This window comes from Aphis gossypii, chromosome 2 (genome assembly GCF_020184175.1).
Source record: "Aphis gossypii isolate Hap1 chromosome 2, ASM2018417v2, whole genome shotgun sequence".
Classification (NCBI taxonomy): Eukaryota; Metazoa; Arthropoda; class Insecta; order Hemiptera; family Aphididae; genus Aphis; species Aphis gossypii.
The window spans coordinates 19,820,479-19,841,473 of NC_065531.1; the positions used below are offsets into that span (position 1 = coordinate 19,820,479).

Genomic DNA, 20,995 nt, shown 5'->3' on the forward strand with positions numbered 1-20,995 from the left:
ACAGAAAAACACCTGTTAAATGAATGTCTTCAGATAAAGGACTACAAACATACACGATACACTAATGCTCTCGTACAATCTATGCAAAATATTATCACTCAACCCAGAAAATTCGTCAATTATTCTTTTTCAATTCCTCAAAGAAATAAAACTGTTCCGAAAAATGTCCTTTAATAAGTATGAATTATAAGTTATAACTAAAGTTAAACCATTGATTTCTAATCGATTGTGTTTGTGTATAATTGTGGGCCTCTAAAAAAATGTCGGTAGGTAATTATTTCATTTAAAAGTCATTTTTAGGGAATTTTCGATTATGTTTTATACCATTTTTTCAAAAGTTTTCAGGGCATTTAAATCTAGATGTTAATTATTAAATGATTTAGACAAAAAACATGCATTTTGATACTGTGATTGTATATGTCACTGCAAAGGCAAGTGCTTTTAAAGCCATGGTATAAACTATAAGGTGATAATAATTAACTACCTACATAATCTTTTTTATTTATTCGAAAAATTTCATACATGGTATAACACTATAACTCTATAGTTTACAAAGCCTAAATGTATAGATCCGTATGTAGGTCATAAATCATAATGTGTATATATATAATGTATTTCATATACATATATCATTCATCTATACTTTTGTTGTATCGAGGAAACAATATAAAATAGGCAGTATATATTAAGATATATCGCATTATATATACAAATGTACAATTGGTTCATAGCATTTTTTTGCAACTGGTCTCATTTATATTAAATTACTAGTTTTGAATCTATAAAATAATCATGGCCATGACACATTGTCAGATTGCCTATTGTTTAACGCTTAAAAAACTAACTGAACTTATAAACTATAGATGCATGATAGTACATCTCACATACCATCATGGCATCATATAATATTGTAAAAAATATTCAATACGATTTCAATCAAATCGATCTAAATTCAATGTTACACGTGAGAAGAGCTAACAAAAATTGAAAAATAATATAATATAATTAAATATTCATTTATGTAGAAATTAAATACCTAGATAATTAAATTAATTAAATTAAATAGAAATGTTGATCGATTTAAAATGAATTTACTCATCAGTAAAAAATAAAAATAGTAAAAAGTATCGTTTGTTTTGTACAAAAATACTAATCCTTATAACTATGGTTTTTAAACTTCACTGTATTTTTTTATTATTATTATTATAATCTAGGTATAGTAGGTACCTACCTACTGTAGTATAAACTTAAACAACTTGACAATTATAATGAAATAAAATACAAGGTATAATTAACAATACATCAATTTTTAAACTATATTATAAAGCTAACCTCTAAAATAAAGGTGATTATCAATTTTATAGGAGAACTGATTTGATGTTTAAAATAGAGTGGAGATTGAAAGGAATATTAAGAGGTTTAAGAGTGTTGAATAGAATTTTCCGTTTAACCTGTAGAGCAAGACAATAAAATAAAATATGAGGTAGGTCACAGGTACACTCATTTAAATGAAGAGTACAAAAAGGCGAAACGTTTAGTCCAAGTTTCGCCATATTTACAAATTATATTTATTATTATTTATTACGCAATATAATTAAACTCACCAATGCATACTCTAGTTTTGTTACTATTTATTCGATTATTATTAAAATAATAATACCTATCGATGGCATAGCCTCCCCAAGTATACTCAAATGAGCTTTTAGTAAAGCATCTCTTATATTATAATAATAATAATAAATTATCAACCCTCCTCAAATAAAATCCTGCAACTACACACAGTACTCACATATCTATGCTATGAATAGTATAGAAGTAATATAATATAATAGTATTTATATTAAATGTATAATAAACTAGGTAATTAATGATTTATAATAATACAATCTTAAGAAATGTACGAAAAATGAATATAATAAAAACGACAATAATTTTATTTTATAAAGAGTAGAGTTTATATATTTTTATTAGCTCTTTACATAGTAAAAAGTGAATGTTTCTAAATAATTTGTAAAACGAATCAATAATCTATAATTATGCTTATTTTTATGTTGTTTTAGGGACTTGACAGTTTTTGCCAAAATTAAAATAAAATGAAATGTAGGTAATCTATAAATTTTCAAATAATTGTGCCTTGTATAAAATTTCTCCATATTCTATATAAAAAATATTATTTTTGCTTAATATATCATTTTAAAGTCATAAGTTGTTGGTAAGTATAGATAAATAAATTTAACGCTAAATATTGGTGTAAAATATAAGTTTATTTGTATAATGCATTATAACAGATTATATTAATCAAGAATATTGTTGTACAAAAATATTATTTGAATTACGTGAAATAAATTAGTTATTGAAAAAAAATATATTTTGACCTCAATACTTAAACATCATCTTTAAAAGTGGTTACTTCACGATCCGAATCAATGCACTTGAAGGTTATTTAAATTTTAAAATACCCATCAGCATAGCATAAAACTATAAAAGGTATTAAGTACGTACTCTATATTTTTCACTAATTGTTTTGTGTAGTTGCGTGGCTATAAGCAGTTAGTACTCGTATTGTGGCATGTTTTCGTATGGATAACTGTAGCTCGGTTTGAATGGTCTCCACCCGTAATGATCAGATAGCGGATCATATACGACGTCTTGATTGTTTACCGCAGTCTTCGGCAGCACACTGTTGTTCAACTCGACAGCTTCTCGTGATTGAGACTCTAATAATTTCTTGTTCAATAACAAACACTGCACCAAACTCAACGGACAACACCACAAATAAATCAATATTTCTAAAATAAAAATGTCTTAATTACTTTACTTATCTAAAACTCAAAAACTACTATTGGTAATACACGGCAATAAGCTGTTTACATAGTTCTAATTTAAATTCTATCGTAAATGTCATTATTATACCTATCATTATTTTATTATTATTTTCTTGAATATAAAAACATTTAAATTTGTCTTTAGTAATAAATTATACTAACAAAACTAAATGTTGATTATTATTTTTATTAAAAATATTTATTAAGATAATCTTATAACTTGAAAGTTATAAAAGTATAAATTATAGAGTAATACCTATGTGGCTATGTACCTATCTACCATTTTAATTTAATATTTATGTTAACTAATATAAGTCGTTTTATAAAATATAATATATTAATTGTATTCAATAGGTATTTAAAACTATTGTTTAATTGATTTATAACGTATGTTATTAATAATGAAAATAATATTTAAATACTTACGTAAAAGAAATACTCCAATTACAGAAATTAAAATTAGGAATAAGAAATCCAACACATTAATTTTTATTAGAATCATAGATGTTATCACCGAGTAAAATATGATAAATAGTCTTATGAATTCCAGAATAATATATGGTAGTATTAAAATAATTGAATTCTAAAAATAAAGAATAATTAATATTAAAATACAATTAATTTTAATATTATAATATTATACGATAATCTATTTAATAAATTAGTACTTATACCTTAAAAGCTCCGTATATTAACGCAACACAACTAATAGTATACAACAAAAAGTAGATCATAATATTTGTTATATAATTCCTCGGATCTATAATAATAATAGATATTAAAATTTAATAATATATAAAGTCATATAGGTAGTCTATATTATAAGATAATAATTGTTTTTAATATTAAACACGCTCATTGATTAGTTGTTATTTACCATAAATCATAATAATATATTGAATATTTTATTTTTAATTCTAATAATATTGGATCTAACTTATCAATTGTTGTTTTCACACATTTGTTGAATTCCTAAATTATATTTATAGGTTTTCCATCAAATTGGATAATTCGTAAGAATATAGCATATTATGTAACAAGCCTAAAAAGTGAACTCATTTTTATTTTACCTAAGACGTATTATTGTCGTCTTGTCACACGAGCCACACGAAGATATACCTATTTTTTTTAATCATTCTTCTGCCGCCTCCGAAACCACCTCAATCGATATTACGTTAATCCATAATTTGTCTTACTATTCTCACTAAACTGTGTCACAAAACAACACGAGAGTAACCCATCTACTAACATACAAGCATAGTCATAGTGCATACAGCTAGTATTTATGTATAAATATATTATACATTAGAAAAAACGTATGGGCACGTTCACGTACCTATATTAATAATTCTGATTTGAATAATAACATTTCCAATCTATGTAGAATGTAGACTGAAAAAAAACATTTTCCAACGTTTCAACCGACATCAAAAATTAAACATTCAGCAATAGGCGTGACAAAAAGTATACTTAACTAGGTATTTTAAAATGTCTAATTGTAACCTTTTTCAATTGCTTTGAAAATCTCTGTCGTATAAACCATGTTATTTGAGCGTAGCATTTTATTGATTTCAGAAGAAATGGTATCTGTCATACTTAAACTCAGAATGCAAACCATTTCGATTATAATTGACTGTATCTAAAAAAAACAACTTAAATCATTAAATTAGTTTACAGTTACGTTTTACACTACGTTCATATTTTTTATAAGTTACCTGTAGGTAGGTAAGTAAAAGCCTGTAGCTTGGTGCAAGAAAGATCAATTTCAAAAAGTATACTTTTTATTTATACATAGGTACCTAGTACCTACCTAAATTTTCTTAGAAACAACACCAATTATTATTTATTCATAAAAAAATTCGTCTAGTTTTTATTTTAATTTTACAACAGTGCCTGAAATTTAAAACTTTCAATTTTGGAATTTCAATTTAGATAGGTACCTACATCAAACTTTTTACAAAAATCATCTGATCACCAATTTTTAAGAAGAAAAGATCTTTATTTGAAAAGGTTAGGATATATCACAAAACCTTCTTAAAATAATATAAGTAAACATTGAAGGTACCTATTTAAAAACAAAATACAGTAGAACGTTGTTAACTATTATTTAAATCGAAATCGCTAATACCACAAACTTTTCTCCTGATGGCCTGATTCCTATAATTTCCTATATCTAAACCGTGCAAAAAATCTTGTTTAACTCGATTATTTCGTAAGTAACTCAAAATTTCGATTTTTTTTTATTTATTTGTTCTTAAAATGATATATATTATTATATTATTGTATAAATGAAAAAATTATGTATGTATGTAAAATGTAAATATTGTAAATACATACATAGTAATAATATATTGTATTATTTTAAATAAAATATGTATTTAAAAATGTTTTAATTGGATTTTTGATTACTCGAATTCTTGGATAACTCGGACTTAAATACTCCCATAAATTTCGAGTTAACTAAGGTCGGCTATATTATATAGTTATATAAATTAAAATTTGAACAAATTTATTATAAAAGAAAAGAATGAGGAGTTTACATACTCGGTGAATCAGAATAGCCTTGTAAATTGTAATTGAATAATATGAAGCCATTTAGATGCCTTTATTTATTACAGTAATTACACTTACCTATACCTACTTATTATTATTATTATTATTATTATTATAGGTAAAAAATAACGCTGTAAAATTAAATTTTAGTGGTTTTAGGTATATCCACTACAAGAGATACCTAACTATAGGTATAGACGCGCCAATTATTATTGATTTAATTTAATAGATAATTAGATCACTCGATAATGTAAATCTAGTGACCTAGCATAAATTCTTAGAAAATATTAACAGTTAGGTTCCAATTTTTTTTTTTGCCAATTATTTATGTGTCTAAGATTACTTCTACGCGTTTACTCAACTATTTATATAGCCATTTAAACATAATATACATCAATCGATAAATCTATCAAATAGGCAATAAATGGAACCTGCAACAAGAAAGATGTTTTTACTACAGGTAATATAATAATACACTTACTATAGATATTAATCCAACGATGATAGTACCGAGACGTAAGGGCAGCCATGTACAAAACGTATACATCAACGGCATTTTGCATTAATTGAAATTTAAGCAGAACCATTGAACTGAAATCATTAGACCGAGATGTACAGCTTAATAATACCAATACGTATGTATAGGTAGGTTTAGAATGAATTTAGACTTTTACACAATTATTGCATACTTGTATAGTATAGGTATATAGATTATAGAGATATAGAGGTAGCTATAGTATGTAGTTACATACACGGTACATCCATATATTATTTTATACATTTGAGTATATTGATTTCCTAATTATATACACATTACAGGAATACGTATATGACATGTTTCAATAATAAATTGAATAATGACTGATCCCGACCAAGATAATGAACAATAAATGTACCTTCGATACCTTCCTACTGCACAGTTCAGTTTTAGTTTACAAACTTACAAATCAGAATTCAATTTGCATAACATTTTTACAATATACCAATATACCATGTGATTATATGAACCTAAATGTATGTCATGCCAAACGCCAGTTAAATACAATATTATAGCAATTAATAACAATAATATAGATATACCGATTGGTGAATATCATCCAGTGTAGGAACATAAAGAGGATAACTACTTACGTCTAGGGGGTTATTGTAATACAAAAAATTGATTTTTGCTACGAACGCTCATTAAAAAGATTATTTTTTCAAAAATAAATGTATTCGTGTTAAATCATGTTGTATAATGCTAACGTTTATCGTGACGCGTGTGGATAAATAATGTTTTTAGTTTTATGATTTAGTGTATAGATGCTATTTTCAACATAAATCAATCACAATATCATAATATCATTCTGTCCCAAAAACTAATAACTCATAAAGTTTAAATAGTGTAAACCAAAAACAACAAAAAAGTTTTAAACTGTTGTACTACATCAACTATTCAATAAAATACCTACCTACTAATTTCTTATAATACCTAACTAATAATTGGTATCTCGGATTAAAAAAATATCTTTGTGCATATTTGCCAATTGTTAATTCTAATTTTTGACGAAATGAATAACTCAATTTTTCAATAACTTTTATGTTTTTGAGGCATTATGTTTTAAATATGTTTAAACCGTTCCGCACTAAGTACCTACATTATTTTATTTAGAAAAAAAAATAATAAAAATAATCGGATGAGTAGGTAGTTTCGGATAACATGCGTGACAAAGATTTCTATTTTTTACATTTATATAACAGGTATATAGATTATGATTGTTTTTTCTATGAATACTTTTAGGGTATTTAAACAACTAAAAAATTATAAAGTACCTATACCAGCTTTAATTATTGAGATAAGAATATTATTTTTACAGAAAATTGGGTGTAATAATAAATTAGCTTTGATATTTTTTTAATTTTCTCAAATATTTTCCCAAGTGTTAAAGCTATTTATCAACTGAAAATATGTTAACATTTAAATAAGTGTTGTTTTAAACAAGCACTACTTAAAATTATTATTTAAATTATGTGATTAATGATTTTAAGTTTTAAATTTATAATTGTGATCATTACTTCATTAGTACCACCTCAGTATTTTAATGTAGAAAAATTCAATATAACTAAAATTTATCAATTAATCATAAACTCATAAATCATAATAAAAAAAGTGATGAACATTATTTTAATTCAAAATATAACAATAAAATTATAAAAATTAATCACTTTTTTAGTCTGACAATAAATGGAAATATATGTATAATTATTATTTGAAGTAAAAAAATCAATTTAAAAATGCATGTTTTAACTTTAACCAAATGTAATTTAATATTCATTAAAAGTATTCTACAGTTAATTTAACCATAACTAACTCAAAACATACAAATGAAAAAACTTCAAATTGTTTCTTATATGATAATTTTATTTTTAAAGTTAATAGTTTAGTTATCTATTTAAACTTTATTTTTATTTTTTTAATATTATTAAATAAAGTTGTAGCTAAGTTGCAGTAATGCCAGGAACACAATATTACAAAACAATATCAAAAAAGAATTTTTAGTTAGCTGATAAAAATAAAAAAAAATATTTAAGATATAATGTATTTAATTTATATCCTGGTTAATGTTATGCTTCTAACTATGTCTCTGCTACTAAGAAAAGTATTCATAAATAAATTATTCTATTAATAAACAAATTATTCTATTAATAAACAAAAATTAGCTAAAAGGATGTCAGCGCAATATTTTATTTCTCTTTCACTCCCACGCGCAAAACTTTTTCACCAAAAATTGTTTTTTTGTTATAATTTTTGAGAAATCTTAGAGTAAAGTCACCTATTACAAGAACTATAGATGATAATATTTTTTAGGGTATGACATATCGGTTTTATATTTGATTGTTATTTGATTTTGTATTCGACTTTCAAAAAAAAAAAAGTTATAAATTTAAATAATATTTAAATTATTTTGAGACAATATTTAGACAAATTGATATTATACCCTCAAAACTATTATTTTCTATCGTTTTTGTAATGTGTGATTTTATTTACTCTAAGATTACTCAATAAAAAAAAAAAAAATGATTCTCCATAAACGTGTTTTGACTATATTGAGCATAGGTCAGAGAGAGAAAATTAACAGTGTGCTGACATCATCTTAACTTAAAATATTAAATGATACAATAACCATTTTCTTGAAGACTAAATAAAATAATAAATTATGAAATTATCTATATTTTTAGTAATAAAAACAGCATAAAATTCAACAAAATTGCTTTATTCTGTTTATTTAACATCAAAACTGAAATGAAATTAGTAACAATGAAGAAACTATAGAACCTTTGAACAATATAAAAATTATAATGGTTCAGCTTTTTTAAAAATTGAACTAATGATTTTTTCATCCTTATTAACTGTGATCACTTCATTATTTTCTTTTGGTTTGCTGTAAAATTTAAAATTATATTTTATACTAATTTACTATGCTATTTTTTTAGTATTTTTAAGATATTATGTACCTGTTTCCTGACCACAAACCATGTTTATTGACAAATAATAAAATCATCAATGCTGGTAAATGTATAAGAGAAAATCTAAATAGGCTACGTGAAGTCTTACTGTCAGACTTTTGATGAAATTTCCATGCTGCCAAAAAAATATTATTTTATATATTATAATGCATAAATATACACAAAAAAATAAAAAAATTTTAAAAAATATACATACCTAAGTACACAAAATAAGCATTTAATGGGGCAACAGCAATTGAAAAATAAATGTTAGTCAATTCACAGAATGGTGCTGCGCAACATAAACCAAATATTCCAATAGTGTAGCGTAATGCTGTTCTTCTACATAAACCTTTATTATCATAAAAGACAAAATACATAAATATTAAACACAATTATATTTTAAACATTTTTTTTTTTTTTTGGTGTTAAGAAAAATATATTAATTAATTCAAACCTGGATTAGTTACAGACATCATTCTGTAACCAGCTCTTGAGTAATCTGGTCTAAGATTCCAAGAAAGTGCATTGAAATGTGGAAATTGCCATGCATAAAGTAAACCAGCGAGTAATAAACCACCAGAGTCTATAACACCACCAGTACAACCTGCCCACCCCATTAATGGTGGAATTGCACCAACTAAAAAAATTAAAAATAATTATAAATAATGATTAGTAGAAAAATTTAACACAATAAATAAACCAACACTACCAAATATAAAATAATATTAAGTATTCAATTACCTACTGAACCAATCCAGGTATTTAAAATACTCAAACGTTTCATTGGTGTGTAAATGGACGTATATAAAAACAGATTTGCAGCACCCAAAGCAGCAGTTACAGGATTTACGCCATAATATAAAGTTACTAATCCCAATGATCCACTAACTGCCGCAAATGTAAGAGCATGTATTGGTCTACAAAATTAATATTAAATTACAATCTATCAATTCTAGTAATATTCTAATATCACTTTTTATATAATATATTTGCCATTCTAAAAAAAATGTATATCCTTTTTTATAATCTAAGTATAAAATAAACTATCTTCAGTAAGTAATTTATAATAGTTCTAATAATAATACTCAACTATTTTAATAAGTTTTAACAACTATGATATTAATTATATGGTATAATTTAGTATTCTTATCTAAGAGTTATTAAATGATCACCACTGTTAAATATTTTATGATGAAAATTTTATATAAGTTTAAATTAATATATAGTATATACCTATCATTGAAATGCATAGTCTAATTTAACACTATCAAAATAAAATATAAATATCTTTGCGATACCAACAATACGTGCCAAATATTGCCAAGGCTCTTGAATAAGCTATACCAATGACCATAGTAATAAATATTATTTAGCATTTGTTAAGTTTAAATTTTAAAACTTATATTAACTATATTATTTAATATAATCTTAATAGTTTTCATAATTGATTTAAGTTAATATAGGTACTAGAGTATGGCTATTAGTATTGATTATAGAGCAGTTTATTGAGTATTTTATTCTATAAACAATGATATAAAAAAAAAAAATCCAAGTGCCAATAATATTGTCATTAACCATAACATGGTATGAAAAAATATAAAAATTGAGTCAGTACCTAATTCTAGACATATTATAGAACTCAAATGATATTTTTTACATGGACTAAAATAAAATTGTTATTATTTATTATTATTATTACTTACGTTAATATGCCTCGTACAAGTAACCTATTCTTAGTTCTAGACATTTGGGCATCAAATGGGACTTCATGATATTGATTAATAGAATTTGCTGCTCCAGATACCATACCAGTACCAGCACTACAAAGTATGAAAGTTGTTAAGTCAAATGGAGCAGGTGCCATTGCATAACCAGCCATTGTTGTTACAACCACCAAACCTAATAAAATTAAACAAAATTTAATTTATGTCATAATATTATGCAATAAATATGTTTACTTGTTAGTCGACTCTTTGAAAGTTTTAAATAATGTTGGTGTAAATCTTTCAAATATATTCTTGATTCTGTCCATTCTTGGTCACTACGTTTTTTTTCAACAGGTCCTACTACTGCAGGTGGTCTAATATCTGGCAATATTGGTAAATGCTTATCAACTGTTACATTATTAGCAATAAGTGGCTTTGGTTTTGATATTGATTGTGAAATCTAATTTAAATCAAAATAGTGAATTATTTTGTAATTGATCTAGCTAATCACAGAGAATCACTCAAATTACTTACCTGTCTTCGAATAAAAGAACATGTTGAACAACTATAGACATTTTTGTTGATATGAAAACCATCGCGTTGAATGGCCCTTATAAGATGATTCATGGTGTATTTTATACTTCTGTATTGAACTTAAAAGCTCAATCATTTTAATACAATAAGCCTGTAAAATAAAATTTTACATTGTGACCTCCAAAACAACATACAAGGATTAAATTAAGTCAACCAGTAAAACACCAGTTCTAACCGTCCGGCGTCAATATTAATGAGGACTACACCAACATACCTGAAAAAATTAAGCCCATTGAACATGTGAAAATCGTAGTATTCAGATATTAGAAGTTCAAAATCTATTCAAAGTTCGCATTGAACGTCGGTCCAATGCAAAATATTCCAAAAAAATATATCTTATCACTGATCGTGTGAAAATAATGTTGTTGATAGCGATTCGTTTCGATACTAATGTCGTGGTTTCGGATACCTACTACCAATTACTATTATAGCATTCAATAACACGTTCCCAACTTCATGTCGTTATTTGTATCAGCTTAAAGCTTTTATAAACTTTTTTAATTTTAATTATGTAGGTTCACGGTTTAAGATATTTTATTGGAATATGGGAATATGGGATCACAGATTCTATACATCTATTATATCTGTGTATGATATTCTATCTTAAACCGTCATTTCATATAAAGTATTAAGCATGACAATATTTAAAAATCCTAAATTTCATAAAAATATGTCAGGCAAACTCTTTTAATTCGCATCTGCAAATTTCTTAAATCAAGAAATAATATTTAAAGTCTAAGAGTGATGACTTGATATTATTTCAAATAAATAATTAGTTAATAATATTTTATTCGAAAACTTAACAGTGCCAATATAATATGTTTGAAATAACACCTACAAATTTTAATTTGTTTTAAGAATAGCATAATTATTTTCATTTAATAACATATTTTGTGAAGTTCAATAGTGCATATTGAAATCATTATTAATGGTATATTGCTTTACAGAGTACAGACTCATAAATTAAATGTATCATACTAATATTATACTAGCCTCGAGTAAAACAAAAATACATAGTAATGGAAATCTTAAATTGAATTATTGTACAAGTTGTACAAGCCGTGGCAGATTTCAAAAGGAGCAGTAATACTCTTATAACTATCACCGTTAAACTCATTAAGTTTACCGTTTTCGAGGTATTCACATCAAGGCACCGCGGCTAAATTTGATCCTAAAAAGGGCTCCGCACAAAATAAAGTTTGGGAACCGCTGGCATAGACATAATATAATATTATGTCTATACTCTATGATCACAGAACAATATGATTATTACCCCATGCGGCGGCCGTGCTATCTCTTACAAAGACCGTGAACTATTATACGTGATAAGTTCACGTAAGACTCTAGGCAAATGATAATGTATCAATATTTAATAGTATGCGAAATGCGAATCGCTAATATGTGATTATAAATGTGTAACTCGATTACTGCTGTATTTATTTTATACTAAATTCCGTATTTATGTAAAGCATTGTCTTAACTCATTATCATTAGAAAATGGTTCTTAATACCGTGTTTGGGATTTAAAAATACGAAATGTTTTACATTCTTTAATTGCTTTACAAAACATTTAAACATTATACATTATCATGTAATGAAATCAACACCGTACATATAGTTTCTGGCATTTCTGCACTCTTCTAGAATAATTTTCCGAGATCCAATAGCTTACTCAAACGCATACAATAATTCACAAGTACGTACATTCGTGGTAAGATTTCATCAACAATTATTTACCTAGGTGGCTAGGTATTTTAAGTTAACCATGAACGGTTAACAAATGAAAAGAAAACATTATTTATGGGCTATTGAATAATGCTCCAGATTTATATGAATATGTGTGGCTTGTCAGACTGTAATAAATTTGTTTCCTCTATTTGAATATTAAAATATTCAATTATTGTTTTTAGAATCCAGTCGTTGAATAAATAAAATGGAAATTATTGGCGATTATGAATATAACAGTGCCAATCGCTTGGGACTTGGAGCTTTTGCTATTGTCTTCAAGGGACGCTCTAGAAAAGTAAGTTTTTATAAAAGGTGTAGAGTTATTAAGAACAATTATAAAATATTTTTATTTTATTATTATTTAAAATACTGATTATTACAAATGAAAATGACTTATATTTTTCTATACTATACCCTTTATTTTAAACAGAAACCAGACATGGATGTAGCTGTAAAAACAATAATGAAAAAGAATATACCAAAAACACAAAGTCTACTAAAAAAAGAAATAGATATTCTGAGGGTAAGTATTTTAAGCTTATTTTGTATATTTGTTATAAAATTTCTTTAAAATATTGTTTATTTAAAATTAAAGTACTTTTAAAAATAAAAGCTTGTTACATTTTGGTCATATAATTATACAATTACTATATTATATTTATACAGGTTATTATTAATTTTGTATTGTTATATATTTATAATTGTATCCTATTTTATTTCAACTAATGTAGTCTGTATTATCACGTCATATTTCTTTATTATCTTATATTTCACAACCTATAACTTGTATATTTATTATTTAATAACTGTAAGTTAAATCAGTGTTTTAGATAATGCCTTATTTCAATTTTTCAACATACTAATTAATATACCAATGGTTCAATATCAATGATATATTTTATATATTAATATTTTGTAACAAAATTAATAGTAACAAACAATTTTTATTTTAGAAACTAACAGTTCTTCAACACGATAATGTTGTACATCTTTTGGAATGTCTGGTAAGTTATATATTAATATGATTAAATTAAATTAATTAAATTAAAATATTATATAAACTATGTTTAGGATACTGATGATGCATTTCATTTGGTTATGGAGGTATGGATATTAACATTTATTTTAATTTAAAATTATTATGTTTATTCATTAAATTAATATTTTGTAAATTTTTTTAGTATTGTAATGGCGGTGATTTACAAGATTATTTAAATGGTATTTTATAAATTTATTTAATATTTAACCAAAAACCTAATGTGTGTTAGAAATTGTTCTATATAATAAAATTACATTTATTTTAATTAAATTACCATGAATTTTACAATACAATTTTGCTAGATTTATAAATTTTTATTTTTTACAATTCTATTATACCTAGAATGATTTAAAATATTTTAGAACAATCATTTTTTATCAAAATGATAAGATGTGTGATTGTTTGGATAACAGTTTATCCCTGTGTTAAATTTTTGTATGTATACTTTCGCAGTTAAAGGATGTTTAAGTGAAGACACGATACAAATATTTTTAAGACAACTTGGTAAGTTATCATTATATAACTGATTATTATATATATATACATATATATATTAAAATTAAATATTACAATTGTTTTGTATTCCAGCTGGAGCAATGTATGAATTTAATAAACAAGGAATACTTCACAGAGACTTAAAACCTCAAAACATCCTATTGAAGTTTTCAGGAGAAACTCGTTATCCAGAACCTAACCAAATTACTTTAAAAATTGGTAATTAATAATTTAACATATTATTATTATTATTAAAAATAAATAACGTATATATGGTAAAACCAAAATACTATAAAATTTAAATAAAAAATTATTTTAAGTTTATTTTAAAAACTTATGTATACTATATAGTTATTAATCTGTAAGTACCTTTTCTTAGCCGATTTTGGATTTGCTCGATGCTTGGATGAAGGAGTAATGGCAGCTACTATGTGTGGTTCTCCAATGTATATGGTAAATTAAAATTATAGATTTGTTTTAAAACTACTTCAACCAGCTTGTATTTAGATGAATAAAATTTAAAATACATGTTTCAAATTGTATTTAATTGTATAATACTATTTAGGCTCCCGAAGTAATTATGTCATTACAATATGATGCTAAGGCAGATTTGTGGAGTTTAGGTACAATTATATTTCAATGTTTGGCTGGTAAAGCTCCATTCTTCGCCAATTCACCTGCAGGATTAAAACAAATTTATGAAAAAACTAGCAATTTAATGCCAAAGTATATTTGATTAATAAGATATTAAAATTTAATTAAGTAAAAATTATTATTATTGTTGTTTTTTATTCTAACTTTAGAATACCTCCAGGCACATCATCAGATTTATCAAACTTATTGTATGGTCTTTTAAAGAGAAATCCAAAGGATAGAATATCGTTTGAAACCTTTTTTGATCATGCCTTTTTAAAAATGAAACCTCCACCAGTTACGATGCCATCTCCACTTGCTAACAGCCCAAAAATGCCATCAGTTTTTGATCAAGGTTAGTTAAACAGTCAATAATTTTGTTTTTATTAATATAAATTAATTATTCAACTCAACATGCTAGGTTATCAATATTCAGTCAGTCCTGATCTTTCTGATGAATATGTAATAGTGCCTTCAAACATACCAGCATATCAGTAAGTAGTAATTAAGTTATATTAAAATTACAAAAACTTTATATTTGTTAATAAAATATTAACATCTATACTTATTATATTCTAGTTATCAAACTATAATAGAATGTAAACAAATATTAATTCATGTATAAGTATTATTTTTTTTATAAAACATAAAATATTGTACTTTTTGATTTAATTTTCTCTTCATTAAAAATTAGTTGCATTTTAACTACTTAAGTTATTTATTTTTTTTTATTATAATATTTAATTACTTTTTATAGCGAGAAAGAAATTAGTGCTAGCCCTCCAAGACCAAGTACACTTTCCATACAAGCTCAACAGGATTATAATAATCCACGATCTCCATTGAAAGTAAGTTATAGACTAAATACATTTTTAATTGGAAAATAAAATTAATACTACTAATTTTTATTGTACTAAATTTTTAAATTCTAAGAAAAGTGATTTGATATGATATATTTTGATTTTGATTTTGATTTTGATTGTGGCACAAATGGGGGTGTCAAAATTTTAACAAACAATACATAAGTGATGTACTATTTATACATATTAATACATTTCTTGTCTTTCTTTTACAGTGGTATATATTATTCTTATAAAATAATTTCAAGAAACTTAATGCTACTATTTCCACTGACTTCATTGTACATTTAAACATAACTAGTATAATTAATTGATTGCCTAATTAATAAATTGACAACTAAATAATATACTAATATGATAAATTCAACACTATTTCTAAAGATTTAATAATAAAAATATACAATTTTATTACCCTTTCTTTTACTGAAAATTATACTGATTAGAGTGAAAAGAATATAAATGGAAAATAATATATACATACTTTTAAATTGGTTACCTTTGTTATTTGCTCTAAAATAAAGTTATAAATTATAATACTACCATCTACACTAAGTATTTCTTTAAATATAGTTAACATTACAGTTTATTAATAATTATAATATTTAGCTAAATTGACATAAATTAATATATTAATTTGCATGAATGTGGCTATGAAATGTTTGCAGTTTAAGATTTTTAATCTAATATTAAAATTATGATATTTTAGTCTGTACCTAGATCTCAGCCAATTACAATGAATCCAAGAACTTCGAAGAATATAAGTGGACCTGATTTCTGTTCTATATCTCCGCCATCAGTAAGTATAGTTTTATTAAGTTAATTATTATTTTTAATTTATACAAGATTAAACTATAAGCCCTGCTATAAAAATCTGTTAGTATGATAATATAGCATGTTTACAATATTTTGAGAGTCTAAATATATACATAATATTATAAATGTTTTGCTGTCTTAATACAATAAAATAACTTAAATTTATTTTTATTTATTTAAAAAAAATAAGGTTCAGTTTATGCTCGGAACTCCTCCATCGGGAAGAAGAATTTCAGAAACTCCACCATATAATACATGGAACTTTACACCAACAAGTTCTCCATTAAAGAAATCAGGTAATTAATGTCTTAACTTAATAGTTTTTAAAATAATATTAATTTTATCTTTATATTCTGTTGTTTTTAGTTCTAAGTTCACCAATTTTGAACACACAACCGTTCACATTTAACACAAATCAAAAAATAGGAACAGTTGGCCTGCCTTTCAGTAATAATAACCGCACTATGACTTTACCTGGTATATTATACAACATATCAATATTATTAATCTTGTACACTAAAAACTAAGTTAAAACCTGTGGAAAAAGAACAAAATTATTATTGGGATGTGATTATTGATGTGCTGATATCGCTTGTTTTTAATGATTAATGTATTTACAAAAAGTGTAATTTGTAAAATCTTCTAGCTAACAAACAAGAATCAAAAACTTCTATTATCTTTATTTTTTACACTTATTTATATTAAAAATTTTTTTTAATATAATCATTGTTTTTCAATATTTGTTTATTTAGAACTTGGAAACATAACTTTTCCAGAACTACCGCAAGAAACAATATTAGAAGTAAATTTAAATTACTTGTTTTATAAATTATTTTTAAAAATACTTTAATTCTATAATTGTTTTACGTTTTAGAAAGAACACATAGAAACATTAGCCAAACTTAATTTCGTATTAGCATTGGTTGAATGTATTGTTGAATGTGCTTCTCCTAAAAGACCACGTTATGAACGATTAGTGCTTTTAATTAGAGCATTACAATTACTTAGCTCTAGTTTAAGTATTGCTACATCTGAACTTAAAGCTGGTCGTTTACAACCTTCAACAAATGTTAAAAATGGTAAGAATAAATTTTAGTTAAAATATTTAATAGAAAAAATATATTTTAAACTTAATTTACATACATTTAAATCTATTGTGCATTTTTTATACTTATAAATCAATTATTTTACCAATCAACAATTAACAAGAAAATGGATATTTATTGTTGAATGTCTTAAAACAATATTTTAACAATAATAGTTATCATTTATTAATACATAAAATTTAAATTAAATTATCTACATGTATTTTTTTTAAATTTAATTTATAGTGGTACAACAGCTTAATGAAACTTTTCATAAAGTTCTGGATGACTGTAAGCAAATCAATGTACCAAATATGTTACATAATACATCATCATCCACTACTACAGCTGAAAAGTTATTATATGATTATGCTGTAGAAATTGTAAGTAATTCTAGAACTTATATTTCTATATTTAATATTTTTATTACAATAAATATATTTTAGTGTGCTAAAGCAGCATTAAAAGAACTGGGCAATACACCATATGATTATTTTAAATCTTATCAGACAGCACAAATCCTCTTACATAGTTTGTCTCAACAAGTAAATTCTCCGAGCGACAAAGAAATATTAATAAGATGTAATAAATACATAATTATTTATATGAAATTTATAAAAATTAATTCAACATTTTTATTTTACCCAGATCGAGATGCAGTTGAAAAAAGATTGTCTATTTTACAAGACCAAGGTTATGTTTACTCAAACACAGTTAATGGCAACAATTCAACTTATTAATACTGATAAATGATAATAATGTGCTTACTAATTCTTTTCTTTACAATATTCTAGTCTTTAGTATTTATATGTAAAAATATGTTATTTGACATGGTCCTTATTAATTTCTCTATTAAACTAAATCATTGAAACATAATAATATTTACACTAACAACTCTATCCCTATGTAATAATTATTATTTATTATGTAAAATGATTATAATTTTGATATATAATTTTTATTATTGTTTGTAAATTACGATTACATTATAGATAAATAATCGGTAATCGATAAGTTAAATACCAATTTAAAATAACTGTTTAATATTTAGTAAACAGTGATTTATATATAATTCAATAATATTTATTTACCATCTTTATTGTTTTTTTATTATTCTAAGAGAATAATTTTTATTGTAATATTTTACAATTCCGTCGTATTTGTGAAATTTTACAAAATTATTTTATAGAGTATTTATATGATACATGTATGAATATTTAAAAACTAAAAATAAATTTTACAATATTTAATACTTATATTTAAATATTAATAATTAATAAAATTTAATGTATTTTGAAAGTTTAATTTTAACAAATTGAATTAACAGAATGCCCATACCTAATAATTTTCTATCACTTAACTATAAACTACATTGCTCACTAGCTCACATCATATTATTATATGATATCTAATTAAATTCCTTGTATTGCTTAAATAATAATCATAAAGTTACAAGTACAAAAATAACTATTCAAAGTAGAACTTAATTAAAATTAATAAAATGTCACTATTATTGGAGAAAAATTTTTTTTGTTACTAATGAAGTAATTAATATCATGAATGCTTGTATATATTTATATAATATAAATACTGTATATTATATACTATATTATGTTATATTATATTTGTTCTTGGTTATAGGTACTATTGAAAATTGTTAATTTCTTAATCATGATGGAAATTGGTGGATAATAATATTTATTGTCATTGTTATATTACAAACTAGCTGAATAACCCGGCTTCGCCCGTGTACAGTTTTTTGTGTTACCTACTTTAACTTTTATTTTATCATTTTTTTATACTTATTACAGACTGCTTTTAGATAATATGTTGATCCTAGATTGCCCATGTATTGTAACAATCATAAGTCGGCAAAAAATATACATTATGGTGTTGTATAAATCAAAAAAAAATATTTATTTTGACTTATTTTATTCATCTCAATACCTACCTCTTTTTAAACATTATTTTTTCTACTGCTTTTGGGGCTAAAATAACCAACTGGCATAGCTAACTCTAGAACATGCGACATAGAACTGTCCATGTGAAAAACATTCTTCTCTCAAGTCAATTCCTGCCATGCTCAATGATTGTCCTTGAGACTTATTAATAGTCATAGCAAAGCAAACTTTGAGTGAAAATAGTATTCTTTTAAACACAAAGGGATTATCAGTTGGAATCTACGTTATTCTCGGGATTAAAACTATATCCCCTCTAGTCCTCTAGCACACCCAGTGATAACTATAGCTTCTGTTTGGCCAGTGTTCTTTTCAATGCACTTTAATATTTTGTAATTTTGCGTTATTTAATAATAATAATTAGCTGTAATAATAAAGTGATAAATGTGTTAACACATAAATCAGGTTGTTATAGCAACTATTTATAAACAAAAATTTCCATCGTAAAACTCAAAATCCTCGTTTGAGCAACCCTTTAAAATTCGAATTTTGAAAAATCCTTTCATAATGCGCTTTACATTGCTTATAGAAGAACCTCTGTACAAAATTCCAAGTCTCTAGAATCTATACTAAGCAGTTTGGTTTGGGCGTTGATGAATCACCCAGGACAAGTCATATACCTATTAAATATATAAATATCGATATAAAATATGGTTTTAGAAGCTATAAATAAATAACTATTTAAAACAAATAAATTATAATAGAACATTAAAAACGCGAGTAAGTGGGTACCGCTCTGCTGTATATTAGGTGCCGTGTGGATCACTATTATATATTATAGGAATATTAAATTTGAATCCAATGATAGGTATCATATTGTATACGAAAAACGATTTTGAAAAAAGATTTGTCAGCCTAGGATATAATTTTCAGTGATTGGTGAAAAAGGTGGTTTATATTTTAATGGCCTAAATACACCAAAATGTATGTTCTTTTATAATTATTGTAAGCTAAACTTAAGGATAATTTTGTATTAAATTTTCAACTCTTAGCTATTTATACAAAAATTTTAGATTCTGAGTGAAGCGAGGAATGTATTGGTTTTACAATGATGTTTATTTCTTTTTTATTCTGGAAAAACTTTTTCTCCTCCTAAACTTGCCCAAAAGTATCAAGTGTAGGAAGTGTAGCATCTTTTCTGAAAACTTATGTTCTTGAGCTGGTACTTTAAACAAGTCATTTTTTGATTTTCGAAACAATACTCGAAATAAAATCGG

At 24.6% G+C, this 20,995-nt stretch overlaps 3 protein-coding genes across 4 annotated transcripts; 1 reads left to right on the forward strand and 2 right to left on the reverse strand.

The window, feature by feature from the left end:
• Positions 1–2,255: 2,255 nt before the first annotated feature.
• LOC114129583 (uncharacterized) lies at positions 2,256–6,082 on the reverse strand. The gene is made up of 5 exons (XM_027994374.2): positions 5,860–6,082; positions 4,329–4,464; positions 3,500–3,585; positions 3,252–3,408; positions 2,256–2,789 (listed from the first exon to the last, which is right to left on the reverse strand). The coding sequence occupies exons 1-5, from the start codon at positions 5,932–5,934 to the stop codon at positions 2,551–2,553; spliced, it is 693 nt and encodes a 230-aa protein (XP_027850175.1). The 5' UTR covers positions 5,935–6,082; the 3' UTR covers positions 2,256–2,550.
• A 2,533-nt stretch (positions 6,083–8,615) lies between these two features.
• LOC114129581 (protoheme IX farnesyltransferase, mitochondrial) lies at positions 8,616–11,547 on the reverse strand. Its single transcript, XM_027994367.2, has 9 exons — positions 11,382–11,547; positions 11,108–11,258; positions 10,826–11,033; positions 10,571–10,766; positions 9,609–9,784; positions 9,322–9,504; positions 9,082–9,216; positions 8,874–9,000; positions 8,616–8,800 (listed from the first exon to the last, which is right to left on the reverse strand). Exons 2-9 carry the CDS (start codon positions 11,198–11,200, stop codon positions 8,713–8,715), a joined length of 1,206 nt encoding a protein of 401 aa, XP_027850168.2. The 5' UTR covers positions 11,201–11,258; positions 11,382–11,547; the 3' UTR covers positions 8,616–8,712.
• A 977-nt stretch (positions 11,548–12,524) lies between these two features.
• LOC114129577 (serine/threonine-protein kinase unc-51) lies at positions 12,525–19,737 on the forward strand. 2 transcript variants are annotated; one of them, XM_027994364.2, is made up of 21 exons: positions 12,525–12,878; positions 13,078–13,190; positions 13,326–13,418; positions 13,849–13,899; positions 13,967–13,999; positions 14,077–14,113; positions 14,388–14,438; positions 14,523–14,648; positions 14,809–14,882; positions 14,995–15,155; positions 15,233–15,417; positions 15,484–15,556; positions 15,820–15,910; positions 16,629–16,718; positions 16,926–17,031; positions 17,102–17,212; positions 17,488–17,537; positions 17,610–17,814; positions 18,067–18,203; positions 18,267–18,402; positions 18,469–19,737. In XM_027994364.2, exons 2-21 carry the CDS (start codon positions 13,101–13,103, stop codon positions 18,558–18,560), a joined length of 1,992 nt encoding a protein of 663 aa, XP_027850165.2. In that variant the 5' UTR covers positions 12,525–12,878; positions 13,078–13,100; the 3' UTR covers positions 18,561–19,737. The 2 variants fall into 2 exon arrangements, with proteins under 2 accessions (XP_027850165.2, XP_027850164.2); XM_027994363.2 differs by having other exon boundaries at positions 12,525–12,863.
• The last annotated feature ends 1,258 nt before the right edge of the window (positions 19,738–20,995 follow it).

Bases quoted from the DNA above. Each gene is read 5' to 3' on its own strand.
- LOC114129581 (XM_027994367.2), bottom strand. From the start codon at position 11,200: ATGAATCATCTTATAAGGGCCATTCAACGCGATGGTTTTCATATCAAC. The intron at 9,785-10,570 runs GTAAGTAATAAT...TTAATTTTGTAG, and splicing joins CTTGTACGAGGCATATTAAC to ACCAATACATGCTCTTACAT. The intron at 9,001-9,081 runs GTATGTATATTT...TTTTTTTGGCAG, and splicing joins TGCTTATTTTGTGTACTTAG to CATGGAAATTTCATCAAAAG.
- LOC114129583 (XM_027994374.2), bottom strand. From the start codon at position 5,934: ATGCCGTTGATGTATACGTTTTGTACATGGCTGCCCTTACGTCTCGGT. The intron at 3,586-4,328 runs GTTACAATTAGA...TTATTATTATAG, and splicing joins TTTCAAAGCAATTGAAAAAG to ATCCGAGGAATTATATAACA. The intron at 3,409-3,499 runs GTATAAGTACTA...CTTTATTTTTAG, and splicing joins TAATATACGGAGCTTTTAAG to AATTCAATTATTTTAATACT.
- LOC114129577 (XM_027994364.2), top strand. From the start codon at position 13,101: ATGGAAATTATTGGCGATTATGAATATAACAGTGCCAATCGCTTGGGA. The intron at 14,114-14,387 runs GTATTTTATAAA...ATACTTTCGCAG, and splicing joins TTTACAAGATTATTTAAATG to TTAAAGGATGTTTAAGTGAA. The intron at 17,213-17,487 runs GTATATTATACA...TTGTTTATTTAG, and splicing joins CCGCACTATGACTTTACCTG to AACTTGGAAACATAACTTTT.